The sequence below is a fragment of the Elgaria multicarinata genome, chromosome 4 (genome assembly GCF_023053635.1).
Source record: "Elgaria multicarinata webbii isolate HBS135686 ecotype San Diego chromosome 4, rElgMul1.1.pri, whole genome shotgun sequence".
NCBI classification, from domain to species: Eukaryota; Metazoa; Chordata; class Lepidosauria; order Squamata; family Anguidae; genus Elgaria; species Elgaria multicarinata.
Genome location: NC_086174.1, coordinates 123279314 through 123295039, shown reverse-complemented (window position 1 = coordinate 123295039; position 15726 = coordinate 123279314). Strand labels below are relative to the sequence as shown.

Below are 15726 nucleotides of genomic sequence, written 5' to 3'. Positions count from 1 at the left end.
TTAGACCGAGGGACTTGCACAGTGCGTGCGAAGAGGCTATAAGGGAGACCAATGTTCAGGCTGGTTAAGAGATCTTTATTAAGATTAAATGAAGTGTGCAGTTTTACTTTTATTTTATTTTGGTATCCTAGCTACAATACTCATACAGCAATGTGAACTGCTTCACAAACAGAATAACTTAGGTTGAGAAATGATGCAGAAATTACTTTGGGCTGTAACTGTCTTCCATTAAGGGTCATATTCCTCTTTGGAAGAACAGCTATATTCCAGCAGCCAAGAAATCCACCTCTGGGGACATGTTCACAAAGTGTGACATAAAGACACCCTAGGAAAATACAAGTTGTTGCTTGAGAAGATATGAATGTCTAGCTGACTCTCCCAAATGGGTTCACACATCACAGTGAGCCACAGAGAGTTGTTGTCATGAGCGACGCAGAGTGGCTTAGAGCGATGTCTAAACCGGGAATGGATTTCTCGGTGTGCATAGTTTTGCGCAAACAATTCACCCTGAGAACCCATGGCCTGTAGTAGGCTTGTTTAAGGTGGCTTGTTTTCAGGGTGGCTTAGTGTGATGTCTGAACCCAGCAGGGCGATTTTTCTGTCAGTTGTGGGGAAGGGCTAGAAAGCCGGCCAGCAAGTGCTGAAATGGAGGAAGAAACAAATATAGGCTGAAATTTATGAAGACATTGACAAGAGGAGAAATGAGTAAGCTTGGCTAAATAGGGAACATGCAGTCTTTTGCTCTTGCACAATTATTTTTTTTGTAAAGGAGAAAAGGTGCTTTAGGGGATAGGTGTTCTTATTTCAGTGTAAGGAAAGAATCTTCTTGCCTGCAACCACTGGAAGCTTTCAACTCCCCCCACACACTCCTTGTGCTTGAAACAAAATATAGTTATGTCAACGCCTTGTAAGCTGCAGTGATTGTGCGAATCAGGCTGAAGTAATTAAAGAATTCCAACCCTAAGAATTTGTTCTGAGTGCCAGAACTGAAAGGAGGTCACAGTCTTCCTACAGAAAAATCCACTCCTCTTACCCCAAGTTTTCTTCATTTTAGCAGTATAATTTAGAGTAGCGGTTGGGATGGGGAATCATTTAATAGATGCTATTGTTAAAGTATTTGGAGTCAATCATCCTTGCTGATCAGCTGCTAATCACCCAAAGATCTACCAGGAGATCCAGATCTACCTTCTGCCAGCCCCCGCTCTATTTAAAAGCACACAGAAAACATGCTTTACAAGTTACTCATGTTCTAGGCACATATGGACAGCTGGAAGGGAGGAAAACAGGATTCCTCTGTGTGCAGGCACTGAGCCTGCTGTGTGAGCAGATCATACTCTCTGCAATCTACTTTCATTTTTCGTTTCAGAATAAATTCCTTCATGTGGTTAAAGGCCTCTACAGGCAGTGAGTTTGTGCATCATAAATCTCAAATGTCTTTTTAAAGAGTGTAGTTATTTGCGTACAAAATGCAATTTAAGCAAACTGTGCCCAAAAAGAACAGTAAAGTGGAACTACAAAGAGACATTCACCAGAATAAAACATTTACGTTGGCTGAATGAGAAAATAGAAAGTGCCAGGAAAGAAATAAGAGAAAAATGAAAACATAGACAAAAGGCCTAAAAAAGTTGAGGACCCTTTTTGGCCCCAAACAGGCAGAAACTGTGTATGCGGAATGCATAAAGGAGGAAAGGATTTCATCTTGCATGGAGAGAGCCTGTGTGCATACAGGTTGTATATATATACACAGGCTCTATGAGCCCAGAGCTGATGAATACATGGAGATGATGATGATGATGATGAAGATGATGATGATATTTATTTATATTCCGCCTTTTTCCCAGTACTGGGACTCAAGGTGGTTTACAGGATTAAAACATGTACAATTAAAACATATAAATATAAATTACAAAAGTTAAAATAGAATTAAACCTACAGTAAAATTAAAAACATGTTAAAATTTTTTTAAAATTTTAACAGGTTAAAAGGGGGGGGGGATCCAATACATTAGCACAGGTCCAGTATAGTTCCAAAAGCCTGCTGAAACAAAAAAGTTTTTGCCTGCCTCCTAAATTATAGCACAGAGGAAGCCAGCCTCGCCTCCCTGGGAAGGGAGTTCCAGAGCCTTGGAGCAGCCACCGAGAAGGCCCTCTTCCACATACCAATCAGGAGGTTGGGATTTGAGATAGCAAGTTCATGATCCTGGTTTCCCTCCTTGCATTCAGCCTACATAGTTTCTGATCATATACAAAGGGCTGCTAAAAATCAAAATGATTCAGAATAGGGAATATCGTACTAAAAATCCGAAGCACAGAAGAGAGTTTTGGATCCAGAGTTAGTCATACTAAGAGTAGAACCCTTTGAAATCAATGGGACTTAAAGTAGTCCTGACTGATTTCATTGGGTCCAAACTTAGTCATGATTCAACCCAGAGTCTCATGCTGAAAGTAAATAATAACATGGGCAATTCCTTTAAAGCCTTGCAAAGTGTATGTAAATTATAAACCCTTTTCAGATAACATGTAAAGTGCATGCGCACAGAATAGGGGTAGGCAATATAGCACCCGCTAAGGTGCTCTACCCTTCCCTTAACGTATTTTCTTAGTGGCAGCTGGGATTGCTGTGAAATAGGTTTCTGCTGGTGCTGAAATTAGGGGTTCAACGGACTTGTTTTGGTGTGTTGGGACCACCTTGTGCTCAGTCTTTTGAGCAGGCTACTTGTCCTTTGCCATGCCTCCATGGAACCCATTTTGTGACAGTGCCCGGGACAGTTTTTCAAATTGCCAAATGTGCCCATTGCCCCCAAAAGGTTGCCAACCCCTGTCAGGGAGTGAGTGAGTGGAATTGTGCCCACTGGCCCTGGCCCCAACCTTTGTGTGTTCCGTTGGCCTTGTAGACACATGTTATTTTTGCTATTATTTATTTATTTATTTATTACATTTCTATACATGTTAAGCGCACACAATCAGGGAACTTGCCCCCCAAACATAACTAATATGCATGGCTCTGTTCACACAACCAGTTGAACACACGTGGATTGAGGGCTGAGTTAGGAGGCACCATCTTGACCTTTCCCATGCGCATTTATCATACCTGCATTGTTATTTGGGAAGAGCTATAATGACGTAATGAAAGGGTATGACACTCAATGCCATGTAAAAAAAATCAGCCTACCTGATGGAGAGCACCAACAATTTTGCGAGTCTCTTGATAGACGGTTTCAGAACTCCAGTGTGGGTTGAGCTTCTTCAGTGCTCTCGCCAGGTGATTGTGCTGTCGCAACCACAGAGTGTGTATGGCTGCTAATGAAATAACTTCACTAGACCTAGTGTCCCCTGCCATAAAGCATTCAATCCTTTCTGCATTGTCAGCTTTGGGATCCTGAGCACAAGGAGAAGGTACCTGGTCAACGAAAGGAAGGTATTCACGGCCATTGTCAAAGTAGTGCATGTTTATTCTCAGGAGGCCTTCTTCGCTGGTGAGATTCCTTAGTTTGTTCTCTGCTGCTGTTGTGCTGCCATAAACAGTGGATGCATCAAGGAAGGAGGTGAGGCTGTTAATCTGTTGCCGTGGATTTAAGACTGACAGGTTTCCTAAGAGAACTCCCTGGTGACCAGTGGCGCATGCAGGAGATGAACGGTAAAAAGGCATGCAGTCCACACTCATGGAGAATGAATCGTTGGCATGAATCTGTGGATGAAATTAAAATCTTTCCTCAGGAAACTTAGTGTATATGTATTGTGAACACAGATAAATCTGTCATGGAATTTTAAATCTCCTCTTCTGTTACCTGTTTGCAATATGTTGATGCTACCCTTGCTGAAATACATGTGGCTGAATTCTTAAGGCTACCAGAGTGACTTCTGCTGGTGCATTTCTGGATTCAACCCACTTATATATCACTTACTGAGGGTGCAGGTACCTGTGCACAAATGATAGCTTTCGCCCTTGCTACTCAACACACATACAGAATTCTAATGGCGCTGTTCAGAAAGGAAAAAGGCCTTTTGTTATTTGCTGCAGTTTAGTACTTGGGAATCAGAAAACCTTGCGGATCTAATGCAAGCCACCCCCGTGAGCTATAGATTATAATGTACCTTTTGCCCATCCTGGCTGCACAGCACACATAAACTAAGTGTAGGTAGTTCTGTGCAGGGGAGGATGGTGGCTTTAGTTTCAGAGGGACAGTGATTCCATTCTTGGGTTTAGTTACAACCAGCCAGAACTCTAAAGGTGCCGTTCAAGGTACTGTATCTATTTTAGGGATAGGGTCCAGCACCTTGGATAGCACCTTTAGAGTTCTGGCTGGTCCTAACTAACTGGTCCTCTGAACCTGGAGCCACCAACCTCCACTGGTTCTGTGTCCAGTCAACCTTTTTATATCATCACATAGAACCAGGCTCAAGACCCACAGGGATCCCGAGGATATAGGGCTTCTCTAAACTAGGCTGTTATCGAACATTCATGATTTGTCAGTCAGAAGTTTGCAGGTCCCTTACACAACATCGTCAACATCCAGGGCTTCTCCAGTCCTTTGTGATCAATATCACGGCTTTTCCCTTAATGGGGAAAATGTGGGATTAAATCTGGGAAGTGCGTGTAAGTACACAACTGCACTATACCACAGTGCCATCTAGTGGTAGTTTAATGAACATATAGAATTTTGCAAGCAAAGGAAAGTCCCTGGGGCGGGGAGGGGGGGAAAGCAAGAGGAATCACGTGAAAAGAAGCCCAACTTGATCTTGCAAAGAATCTGGAAGCAGAAGCTGTGCTAAAGCTGGAAGAGATAAAAGCATGCTATAGAGAAGCTCATTTTGAAAAGAATCCATGGAGAATCTGCCAAGTTCCAATAACGTATTAATTAATACAATGCCATTAATTAAAATGAAAGGTCCCAAAGTTTTCATGGATACATGTTTCATTTGTTGTGGGTTTTCTCATTTTACGGTTGCAGAAATGAGGGCAATTTGGTTAAAAAAAAAAAAGGAGTGTTTACCATTATGGGAATGCAGATGACTTGGCGCTTGTGAAGCATGTGTCCTGCTTTAGAATAATGACTGTTTAAACGCCCCACCTCTAAAATGTCATGAAAATGCAAACTGCTTGATTCAAGTAAGAAATTGAAATGTTCTGATGAAGTCATTTCTGCAGGTAATGCTTTCTTAGATTGGTACAGGTGACATTTAAGAATATTTGCCAAAAACCCAATAGATTATTTTTTCTTTTGGTGGGTAGGGAAACAGGTTGAAAATTATAGAAGTTCAATATTTGATATGGAATAGGACAGACCCCAATGAGAACTCTTTGTAGGACTACAACTGGGGATTTCAAAGGACATGCAAACTTTGGAAAGTGGGCATTTCTCTACCTTCTAAAAAATGTTAAGTAGGGTCAGGTACTTTTCACTATAGTTGAATAATTCCACCAAGGAAGCCTCTGCAGCCCCCCCTTTTAAAACAAAAATGTACTCTAGCAATCAAGAGGAGTTCTATATATTAATCTTGCAAGCATCATAAATACATTATGAGTTCATCAAATCTTTCCCTTGTTTTGTTTAAAAACAAAAAGGCGTATAAATTTACATTGATGCAGGTGGGCGGGGGAAGGGAGGGGAAGAAACATCTTGAATGGGAGAATTGCCAGAGGCACAGAGAGGAAATTAGAGGTTTAAATGAGATGATGAGGGCTGAAGGATACTTGTAATGGAACTTTAAAAATTGTGACTTAATGGCATTTTTTATACATTTATTCAATAGACCATCCCCCCCTCCTCCCTCAAAACAGCACTGAAAACTCATTACTGTGGGGAATGTTATCAAGTAGGCTATTATGTTAAATACTTGCTTATCTTCTAAGCTGATTAAAACTTCTTTGATTAATAAATGCTCCCACTTCGTTGCTCATTATTTCAGTGGGAACAGTTCCAAGGAGTGATCCTTTATTTTGACAATGAATATTTCACCGGTTAATTGTGGACTTTATTGCCTCTTTTGTGTAATCAAGTGTTTTTCTTTGCTTTAGGGTCCCTTGATTTAGTGTTTGCTCCCTCTATTCGTTTTGTTGTTTAGATGGGTCTTGTTTTCCCTTGCAATGGAAGGGGAAGCAGGGTACTCTTAGGGTCCATTCTGTACCCCCTTCCTTGAAACAAAGCCTGCGTCCACACAATTGCATTTATTCATCCCCAAGTACCTATGCCTCTTCCATTTTTCAGAACTTTTTATCTGTTGGCATTTCCACTACTGTCGAAAATTAGACTGTAAGTTCATCAGAGCAGGCGTGCCATGTATATCGATGGCAACACCAACAGCGACAACTCTTTTAATGGCTCCCATTTTAAGGCTCCCCATTTGATCCTCCACTGTTTCAGGGCAGCCGTATAAGAAATGGAACATGGAAACATTCACTAGGCACAGAAGTGTACCATGGGCTAAGCCGAAAAGGTGCCATGACACTCCAAGTAGCATGGACTTTGCAGGTTGTATATCCTTTAGTGAGTTGCCTCTGCAGTTTTAGTCCACAGCATTCCATGCTCCTGTGGAGGACGCCTCAGTAATGAATGCTAAAGAACTGGCAGAGCTGCATAACGAAGTCTCTTCATTTTCTTTTTGAAGTGATGAGAAGTGCGCCGCCGAGAGCTGAATGTGCAAATGAGGATTTCCCTGTGCTGTCTTTTAAGTGACATCAAACATGACCCGTCTTTTTTAGTTGCAATGCATAACATTTTACTCTAGGGCTAATGAAGAATCTTTGCATGAAGCCATTTTCTTAGCACACTACCATGCCAGAGGAAAAGCTCAGCTTGGCTACAGCACCTTTCCACACACAGAGTTATTTATAGTCTAAATCTGAAGAGCATAATGGAATCTGCTTGCCACGGGGAGGTGGGGAAAATCATGGCAATGGTGAGGAAGAAAAAGTGCTAATTGGCTGAACTGGATCAAAGTTTCAATAATGAGTAATATTATACTGCTGCCTAACTTTCCTTCTCCCATTCTCTTCTCTGCCTGCACTTACAAAGCTTGGAACAGCCCCCCTATCTCACAATTTGCACAGCAGGCAACATAGTAGTTGTCTTCCTTATGCTGGTATATTAGCAGAAATAATGCAATTTCCTTCAGCCATGAAGGTAACAGAGTGACCTTAGGCAAGGAGCCATGTCTCAGTTTTATTCCCCTCACAATGTTCTTGTGAGGCAAAAGCACTGCTCTGAGCTTCTTGAAGGAAGAAGAAGATACAAATGTAACCTTTGGAAGAAAGGAGTGGTCCAGGCGTGGCGTAACCTTATCCCTGTGAAAAATTAGAAAGGTTGTTTACGCCTTAGAGCACACAATTCACTCAGTCTGCATGCTGAAGTAATAGCAATGAAGAAGGCCACCTTCATGGTGAGGAGCCTTAGCTTGGCATAGCCATAGGTTGAAAGAGCTTGTCAGTTAGTTGAGCCAACACCACTGATAGACTCCAGGCCAGAACAGGTGGGAAGGATGGCAGATGGAGGTTGGCAAGTCCCTTGAGGGACCATTTCACGTGGGGGCGAGAGAAGAGAGAGACACCCTCAATAACTGTCATGAGTAGCCAATATGGCTGCTACGTAGACTTTGGTGGTGGAAAGTGCTAAACCTTTAAATTTCAGAGTAAGAAGAAGGTCCAGTACACTTGGTAGACTGCAGGATTTGGGATCTTGTCCTGTGAGAAATTTCAGAAAAGTTTTCCGCTTGGCAGCAAAGGAGGCCTAAGTGGAAAGTTTATGGAAAGCAATCATTACTTCAAGGACCTTGTGGGAGAATTGGTGAGGTTGCCCATTTTCCAATGCTGTGAGTCTCTAGGTCAGGGTGCCTGGTCTTTTCCATTGCTCATTATGAGGAGATCTGGATAGGAGGAGAAGTGTCAGAAACCATGTTCATCTTGGCTACCATGGGGTTCTCAAGGTGCAATGAGCTGCATTGTCTTATATCTTGTTCACCACTCGTGTGACAAGAGGGAAAGGAGGAAACACATAAGTAAGAGTGCATCTCCATTGAAGAAGAAAAGTGTCACCCAGGAGTCTGAGTCATGACAAGCTCTGCTGCAGAAAGCCTGACATTTTTGTTTAATGCGAAAGCAAAATGGTCAATAGTCAGAAATGCCCCACATGTTGAAGAGTTCAAATGTGACTGCCAGGAAAGTGCCCACTTGTGCAGTTCTCAATCTGCTGAGCAAGACAGCAAGAGTGTTGGATGTTCCTGCGAGGTATATGGTGATGGGAGCAATGTGGCAACATGCACACCAGTCCCAGTCACAGAAGGGGAAGGGATCTTGTCCTGCTTTGTTTGTTTGTTTCTATAGAACACTATTGTGGTATTGTCTGTTGCTATTTAGACTGATTGCTCCTTAATGTGTGCTTCGAATGCCCCTAGGGCTTTGGCAATAGCAAGGAGCTCAAGTTGATTGATGTGCAGGGTTCTCTTCTGTTGAGATTACAACCCCCTGTTCACAAGTGACCAGGAAGATGTATATGTATAGGAAGATGACAATCCTGTGACATCTGAGGTGTACCCAATTACTGCCATGCCATTCACTTTCCAAAGACTCTTGGTGCTGTGGCTAGGCTGAAAGGGAGAGCCTTGAACTGGAAGATACTGCTGCCCAGGGCAAGAGGCAGGGTGTATGGTGATGTGGAAGGAAATAAACATTGCAAAGATCTTTTGTAGTAAAGCTACATCTCATGAAGCTGATCGGTGGGACGTTGAGTACTGATAAAAGGAAGGACTTCTTCACACAGTGCATAAAACTATGGAATTCACTACCATGAGATGTACTGATGGGCACCAATTTGGATGGCTTTAAAGGAGAGGTTAGCTAAATTCCTGATGGAGAAGGCTATCAATGGCTACAAATCCTGATGGCTATGTGCTACATCCAGTAGCAGAGACAGTAAGCCTATGTACACCAGTTGTTGGGGAACATGAGTGGTTGGCCACTGTGTGAACAGGATACTGGACTAGATGGATCCTTGGTCTGATCTAGTATGGCTCTTCTTATGTTCACATGTCTCACATTAGTAGCCAGCTAGCCAAGTGACTCCAGGGAGACCAGACGTTTGGCAAGAAAGCAACTCTCCTCTTATGATGTATGGCTCCAGCATGTGGTACTCAAAGGAATACCAATTATAAAATACTAACAGAAAAGCTTTGTAAAAATGACCCACCTGACAATATAACTTCACTGCATGTCAAACAGTTGAAGATTAATTCTTCTATTTAAAATTAGAGAAAGCATCCGCACAGGATGTTTCATTCTTAATCATTAGGAAAAAATATTTCCAGCTATTTAATTATATTTATCACCAAGGCTACTTTAAATAAAATATAATTACAATGCTGACTTTTTAAAATTAATTACTGCAGAGGCCATCAAATAGCTACCAGCTATTACAGTCTGTCTCTGAATTGTAATTATCACACTCAAGAGGGTACTTCTGCTTTGGGAAAAGATATCCATTGCTCTGAGGGAAGTTTTCGTATTCTTAATCCTTAAGAAACTGATGCAAGCAAATGAAGGCTAAAAAAACCCAAATCTTAAAACACGACTTGTTCAAGAGAATCCTTTTTGCACTGTAATTCTCTAAAAATGACTTCTCCTAATCTGTTGATTAGGTTGTTAAAAGTTTTGGCTTTTTTTTTTTATCCAGAGCTATACATAGTTCCTAGAGCCTCTGCCTGTATTTCAGTTTTGTAGGCTTCTATCTGAGGAGTTTTTAGGGGCGGGGGGCGGGGTTTGGTGGCCGTGTTGACAGCAGAAGGCTCTTTTGGCTTGACAAGCCACTAGAGAAAGCAAAACACAGCTACTAAAACCTTTTTAATCTGCACTGAATGGGAAAAGGAATGAATGAAAATATCTTTCAATTATTTTAGTAAAAAGCAAATTGCCTTATACCACCAGGTCAGACTATCAGTATCTTTATCCCAGTATTCTTTATACAACCCCTGCTACCAGGGTTAGATCTACACTGCTGCTTTATGGTGGTATTGAAATGCACTGATAACTATTGGGGCACATGATACACTCCATACTGCTTTCATAGTGCTTTTTATTCCATTGCAACAAATGTCATTGTATGTCCTATGAGGTATATATGCCCAAGAGGGATATAGCATTACCATGATGATTTGACACAACTGGGGGGGGGGGATCACATTTCTTTACCATCGCTTTCTCCCTGCTGCTGTCCCATGGTACTTCCTCTTTCTTCACACAGGAGAAGAAAGATGAAGTAAACAATGACAATGTCGCCCATTCAGTGGCTGTTTTTATCACACTGTTTTTCCTGCACACAGCAGGAAATGGTGGAACAGATCATTTAAGAAAAAAAAGAAAAACGGATTTACCAGAGTCCATTTTGTGACAGAAAGAAGGCCAGAAGCAGTGGGAGATGCATGGGAGGTGGATGGCGTCATCAAAAGGACCTGTGAACATCTGCAAGTGGGCAGTAGTCAGTGTGCAATAGATCTGGCTGGTTCTTTACCCTAAAATTGGAGTTACCAGGGACTGAGGCTGAAGATTTCTGTAGGCAAAACAGGGGCTCTGTCAAGGAGCAATGGCTCCTCCTCAGATCACTCTGCTGCTGCTGCTGCTCCTCCTCCTCCTTCTCATTTCTATTCAAACCATAGCTGAAGCCCCCTGGGTGGCTTACAAAGGTTATAAGAAATGTATCCCACAAAATGTTGCCTCCAGCACATTTTTCACCCCAAATTCTTATTCTCCCCTCCTTCCCCTATTTATGATTTTTTTTGTCCCCACCTCTGATGGGAAGCTCACATGTCTGTTGCCTACTGCCCTTAATTCTCTGGGTATTTAAGAACATAAGAAGAGCCATGTTGGATCAGACCAAGGCTCCGTCTAGTCCTGCATTCTGTTCACACAGTGGCGAACAAGTTGCCTGTGGGAAACCCACAAGAAAGACATGGGTGAAATAGCCCCCTCCTGCTCATGCTCCCCAGCAACTGGGGTACATTGGCATACTGCCTCTGATACTAGAGGCAGCCTAGAGGCATCAGAACTAGCAGCTATTGGAAGCCTTCTCCAGGAATTTGGCTAAACCCCTTTCAAAGCTATCCAAATGGGTGGCCATCACTACATCAAGTCGTAGTGAATTTCCTAGTTAACTATGTGCTTTGTGAAGAAGTACTTCATTTTATCTGTCCTGAATCTCCCACCAGTCAGCTTTATGGGATGACCCCAGGGTCTAGTATTATGGGAGAAGGAGAAAAAACGTTTGTTTCTCGGTCTCAACTTCTCCACGCAGAAAACGCTATTCAGAATCACCGACTGATTTATCTGGCCAAAAGGTAGTTAATTTACTCCTTTTCAAGCTGTGTTCCAAGTCACGTGAGGCTGCTTCCTCCGCTCACTCATACAGGTGACTGAGATGTTCGTTCATCTTTCAGCTTCAAAAGAAAAATGCTGCTGCTTGCTGAGCTCACTGCCATTATCTCACTAAAAAGCTCTGACTTGTCTGCTTGAGGGCCTTGGCAAGACATCATTGCTTGGGGCTTGCTGAGCTGCATATAGAATACTACTGTTATTTTACAGTATAATCCTGTACTTGTCTGCACTGAGTAAGTCTTATTGGGTCCAATGAAGCCTTCTTTCAGGTAAGTGGGGCAAACCCTAAGATCATCTTCAGCGGTTCTTCTCCGGGAGCCCCTGCCAAACGAAGTGAGGAGGGTGGGTAGTGCTACGAAGAACAGGGCCTTTTCTGCTGTGTCACCCAGGTTGTGAAATGAGGTTCACCTGGCGCCTACATTGTCTTCTTTTTTGGTGCCAGGTGACGGCCTTTTTATTTTCCCAGGCCTTTTAGTTTTTCTCAGTTTCCATTTTAAACCTGTCATGGAATTTTAAATGTTTGCATTGCTGCTAGGTTCTATTTGGTTATTTCTTACTTTAGACGGTAGTTTTCAACTTTTATATCACATTTTATCACCTTGCCTTTTAATGGTTTCCATTTTTGTGAACTGCCCAGAGAGCTTTGGCTATTGGCCAATATAGAAATGTAATAATAAATAAATAATTAAATAAAGGAGAGAGCAATAAGATTTCCCCTAGACAAATTCATGGAGGATAAAGCTCTCAATGGCTACTAAGACCAGAGATAGCATGCCTCTGAATACCAGCCGCAAGGGAACAACAGCTGTGCAAGTTTATTTCCCATTTGTGGGCTTCCCATTGGGTTATCTGGTTGGCCATTGGGAGAAACTCCGGGACAATGGCCAACCAGATGGAGGACATGGGCAAAAAGGCCTGTCTAGCTTTAATGTAGAGCAGGAACGTGATGCACCTGCCGCTATGCATAGGATACTCATAATCCTCCAAGTTCAGAGCCTTAGAAGGAGCCATGGTGGATCCGATAGGATTGCGGCCTAAATAGTTATAGAATTGCAGCCTCAGTGTACTGACACTAGCAACAATATTTCATAAGCTTGCCTCACCTAGGCAAAAATACAAAGGAGGCTTGCAATTATGATGTGAGAAAACTAATCCATAAAATTTCAGAAATTCAAATTCCTGTAGGTTTTCCATTGGGATACACTCCTCTATACTTCCTCTTTATTTTATTTAAGTTTTTTGGGGATTTTTTTTAAAAACAAGAAAGATTATGTTTCAAAAATAAAGGCAGTCAGAATTTACTAGGGAAGTCTGAGAAATTTGCTCCGATGATTTTCTTCTACACAGTCCCCAATTTGCACCCAAAGAACCAGAACACAATTTCTGGTCAGAAATCCATGCATTTTGAGTTTGTGATCTATTCCTCAAAAAAATAAAAATAAAATAAAATAAAAATGCACACATTTAAAAAAAGGGCAAAGAAAAATGTATACATTTCCAAAAAGTGCACAAACATAACTTCAATCAATGATTGCATGTGCCCCCCAAAAATGTGTACATTAATATGTATTTATGTTACAAAAAAATTGCATAGAATTCCCTATAGACTTCTTTTTAAATGCAAAGTTGTGCAGAAATAGGCCGAAATGAGTCTGCTCTCCAAAATGGACAACCTCTTTGAGATCAAGACTGACAGATACGTCCATCTGTAGATTTATGTTTGTCTGTCAACAGCATTATGTGGATCACAGCCATGATACACAGCCTAAAACTGCCACCTACAATTCTTGCAAAACACAAAATTCAGTTGTGGCAAATTGCCTAAGAGCGGGGGACTGAAGCCCCCTGCCCACTCCAATCTTTCTTTTCGTTCTTTCTTTAAAACTCCCATTAGACATGTGGCAGCACAGTGAGACTTCTCTTCTGGAGGCTGAGTTCTCCATGGAGTTCTGATTTCCTTGCGTGTGGGGAGTAGGGGATGCAAGCTGTAGGTAGTGGCGGCAGCGGCAGCGGCAGCGGCGGCGGCAGCGTTTGACATTTTCATTCTCCTTACTTAGCCAATTTGTGTGAGGATCAGTTTTTAATGTAATTTTAAAGGGGAAACAACATTAATTTTAAGTGGATTTTTTTAACTCTTTGAGAGTATTTTGTTAGTTCAGTTTTCCATTCTTTGGAAAAACATATTGAATTGTTTGTATAATATTTTCCCTGGATGGTAAAGTTGTTATATGTGACATTTTATGTAGCAGAAGCAGCAGCAGCAGTTCATCCGTCTTTATCTGGCTCTATTTAAGTGAGTTTTCTAGTACTTGATCTGGCCACGTACTGAGGGTAGAACCCATCCAGGCCTCCTAAGGCAGACGTAGTTGATGGACTTCTAGTGTGCACACAGAATGCCACCTGCAAGGCCTGCCTCATTCATTTCAATGGAGGGATTATTTGCTACATTCCTTGAAATGAAAGGAGTAACATGGATGTGTGGGAGCTATATGGATAAAACACTCCTTAACCATTTGTTCTGGGCTGGATCCAGATGGATCAACTGTGCTGGTGGGAGTGGACTTCCTTCCCATGGCAGGCCCTCCAGTCCCCTGAAAATACTGCACAGAGAGCCAGCAGAACCTGCTGGGAGTTGTGGGGACCTGAAAAATTGTGTCAAGGGTCCTTCTTTGAGCAGAGCAAACACAGCCTGTAGTAATTCAATGAAGAACAAAGCAGAATTGTGGGTACTTGTTATCCAATGCATTAAAACAAAAACACTATTTGTTCACAGTTTATATTAAGTAGCAACCAAAATGTTTATGTATTTAAAAGTCTGTGTTCAGCAGCAAGCTTAATACATATAAAACTGAATGTCAATAAGCCTGGGAACACTGACATTCTCACCATATATGCAAGACATCTGCTCTTCCTGCCTTCGTTTAATCCTTGTTTTATTATAAAATATTAGATTATGTAGCTTTCTTTAGATCGTGTATTGTAATGCTCATATAATACCTGACAGTAGTGGTGATCCACCACACACTGCTGTTATGCAACTTTTGTATGATTCCATCAGTGGTGTTTTTGGCTTCAATGCAACTGTATGGAAGCTTGAAGCAACAGGGTCTAATGGATTGCATGCAATTTTTTAAAAATATTATATCTTCTTAATTATATTAGTCTGCTTAATTTGGCTGCATTCCTAGCCCTGGTGGAGCAAAGCGCTTGCACCTGGTTCCATGTCTGCTAGGAAAAACAAAACATGGAAGTTGTGTTACTACAGAATGGAACTCATTTGCCAACAGATTTGCCCTTCTCTTCTTTTCTCTAGAATGCTTTCATAATAAATACCTCTGTAGTATGAAAAGAATTATATACCATAGGTGTGATAACTCAAACCAGCCTTCCCAAACTGCCCTTCCCCAATGGTCATCATGGCTGGGGATGATGGGAGTTATACATCCGAAGGAAGTCAGGATGGGGAAGGCAGACTCAAACAATGCAATATTTTGAGAACAATCGTGGACTAAAGAAACAACCTTTAGTGAACTTGAACATTTATCTACAGTCATGACTTCTCTTTTTTACTTGGGGGCTGTCCTCATGGCACCGAGGAGGCGCTCCACCGCCAATGCCTTCTTTTTGCTTCTTTTTCTTTCCCCACCTTTTATTTTTAAACCTATCCAGTTTTTGTTGTATAAAGAGATGAAATTGGAAAACAGATAACTAACAGAACTGAACAGATTCATAGAAACATAGAATCATAGAATAGTAGAGTTGGAAGGGGCCTACAAGGCCACTGAGTCCAAACCCCTGCTCAATCCACCTTAAATCATACCTGACATATGGTTGTCCAGCGGCTTCTTGAAGGCCTCTAGTGTGGGAGAGCCCATGGCCTCCCTAGGTCATTGGTTCCATTGTCATACTGCTCTAACAGTCAGGAAGTTTTTTCTGATGTCCAGCCAGAATCTGGCTTCCTATTACTTGAGCCTATTATTCTGTGTCTTGCACTCTGGGATGATTGAGGATTCATAGTGTAAAGTATAGGAGTAAATGAAGTTTGGGTTGTATCCAATGGTCGCTTTGCCCTAGCAGAAACACTTCTGCTCACATACTTCACTGATGTTTGATCTCTCCTTACAATCCTTCATACCACTTCATATATCCCATTCCATTCCAGATGGTTGCTCAAAAAAGACAGAGATATTTTCTCAATATAAAGCCTTTACTTCAGTAGAAAGTCATCTGTTTAGACTGAACATCACAGGTCAGACCTCTTTGCATCAATTAGATTTCAATTCCATGCAGGACAGGGGTGGCAACCAGCTAGAGATGATGGGAGAACCAGAAATGTTTCAATTCATCAAGGTTGTCTGTCTTTCACCT

The 15726-nt window shown here is 41.8% G+C and overlaps 1 protein-coding gene across 1 annotated transcript in view; it reads right to left on the bottom strand.

Moving 5' to 3' along the window:
• TPO (thyroid peroxidase) overlaps window positions 1–15726 on the bottom strand; it is a 102960-nt gene that overhangs the window by 67044 nt on the left and 20190 nt on the right. The window contains exon 9 of the mRNA XM_063125479.1: window positions 3172–3687. Within this exon, the coding sequence (XP_062981549.1) occupies window positions 3172–3687 (516 nt within the window). The remainder of the gene's footprint in view (window positions 1–3171; window positions 3688–15726) is intronic.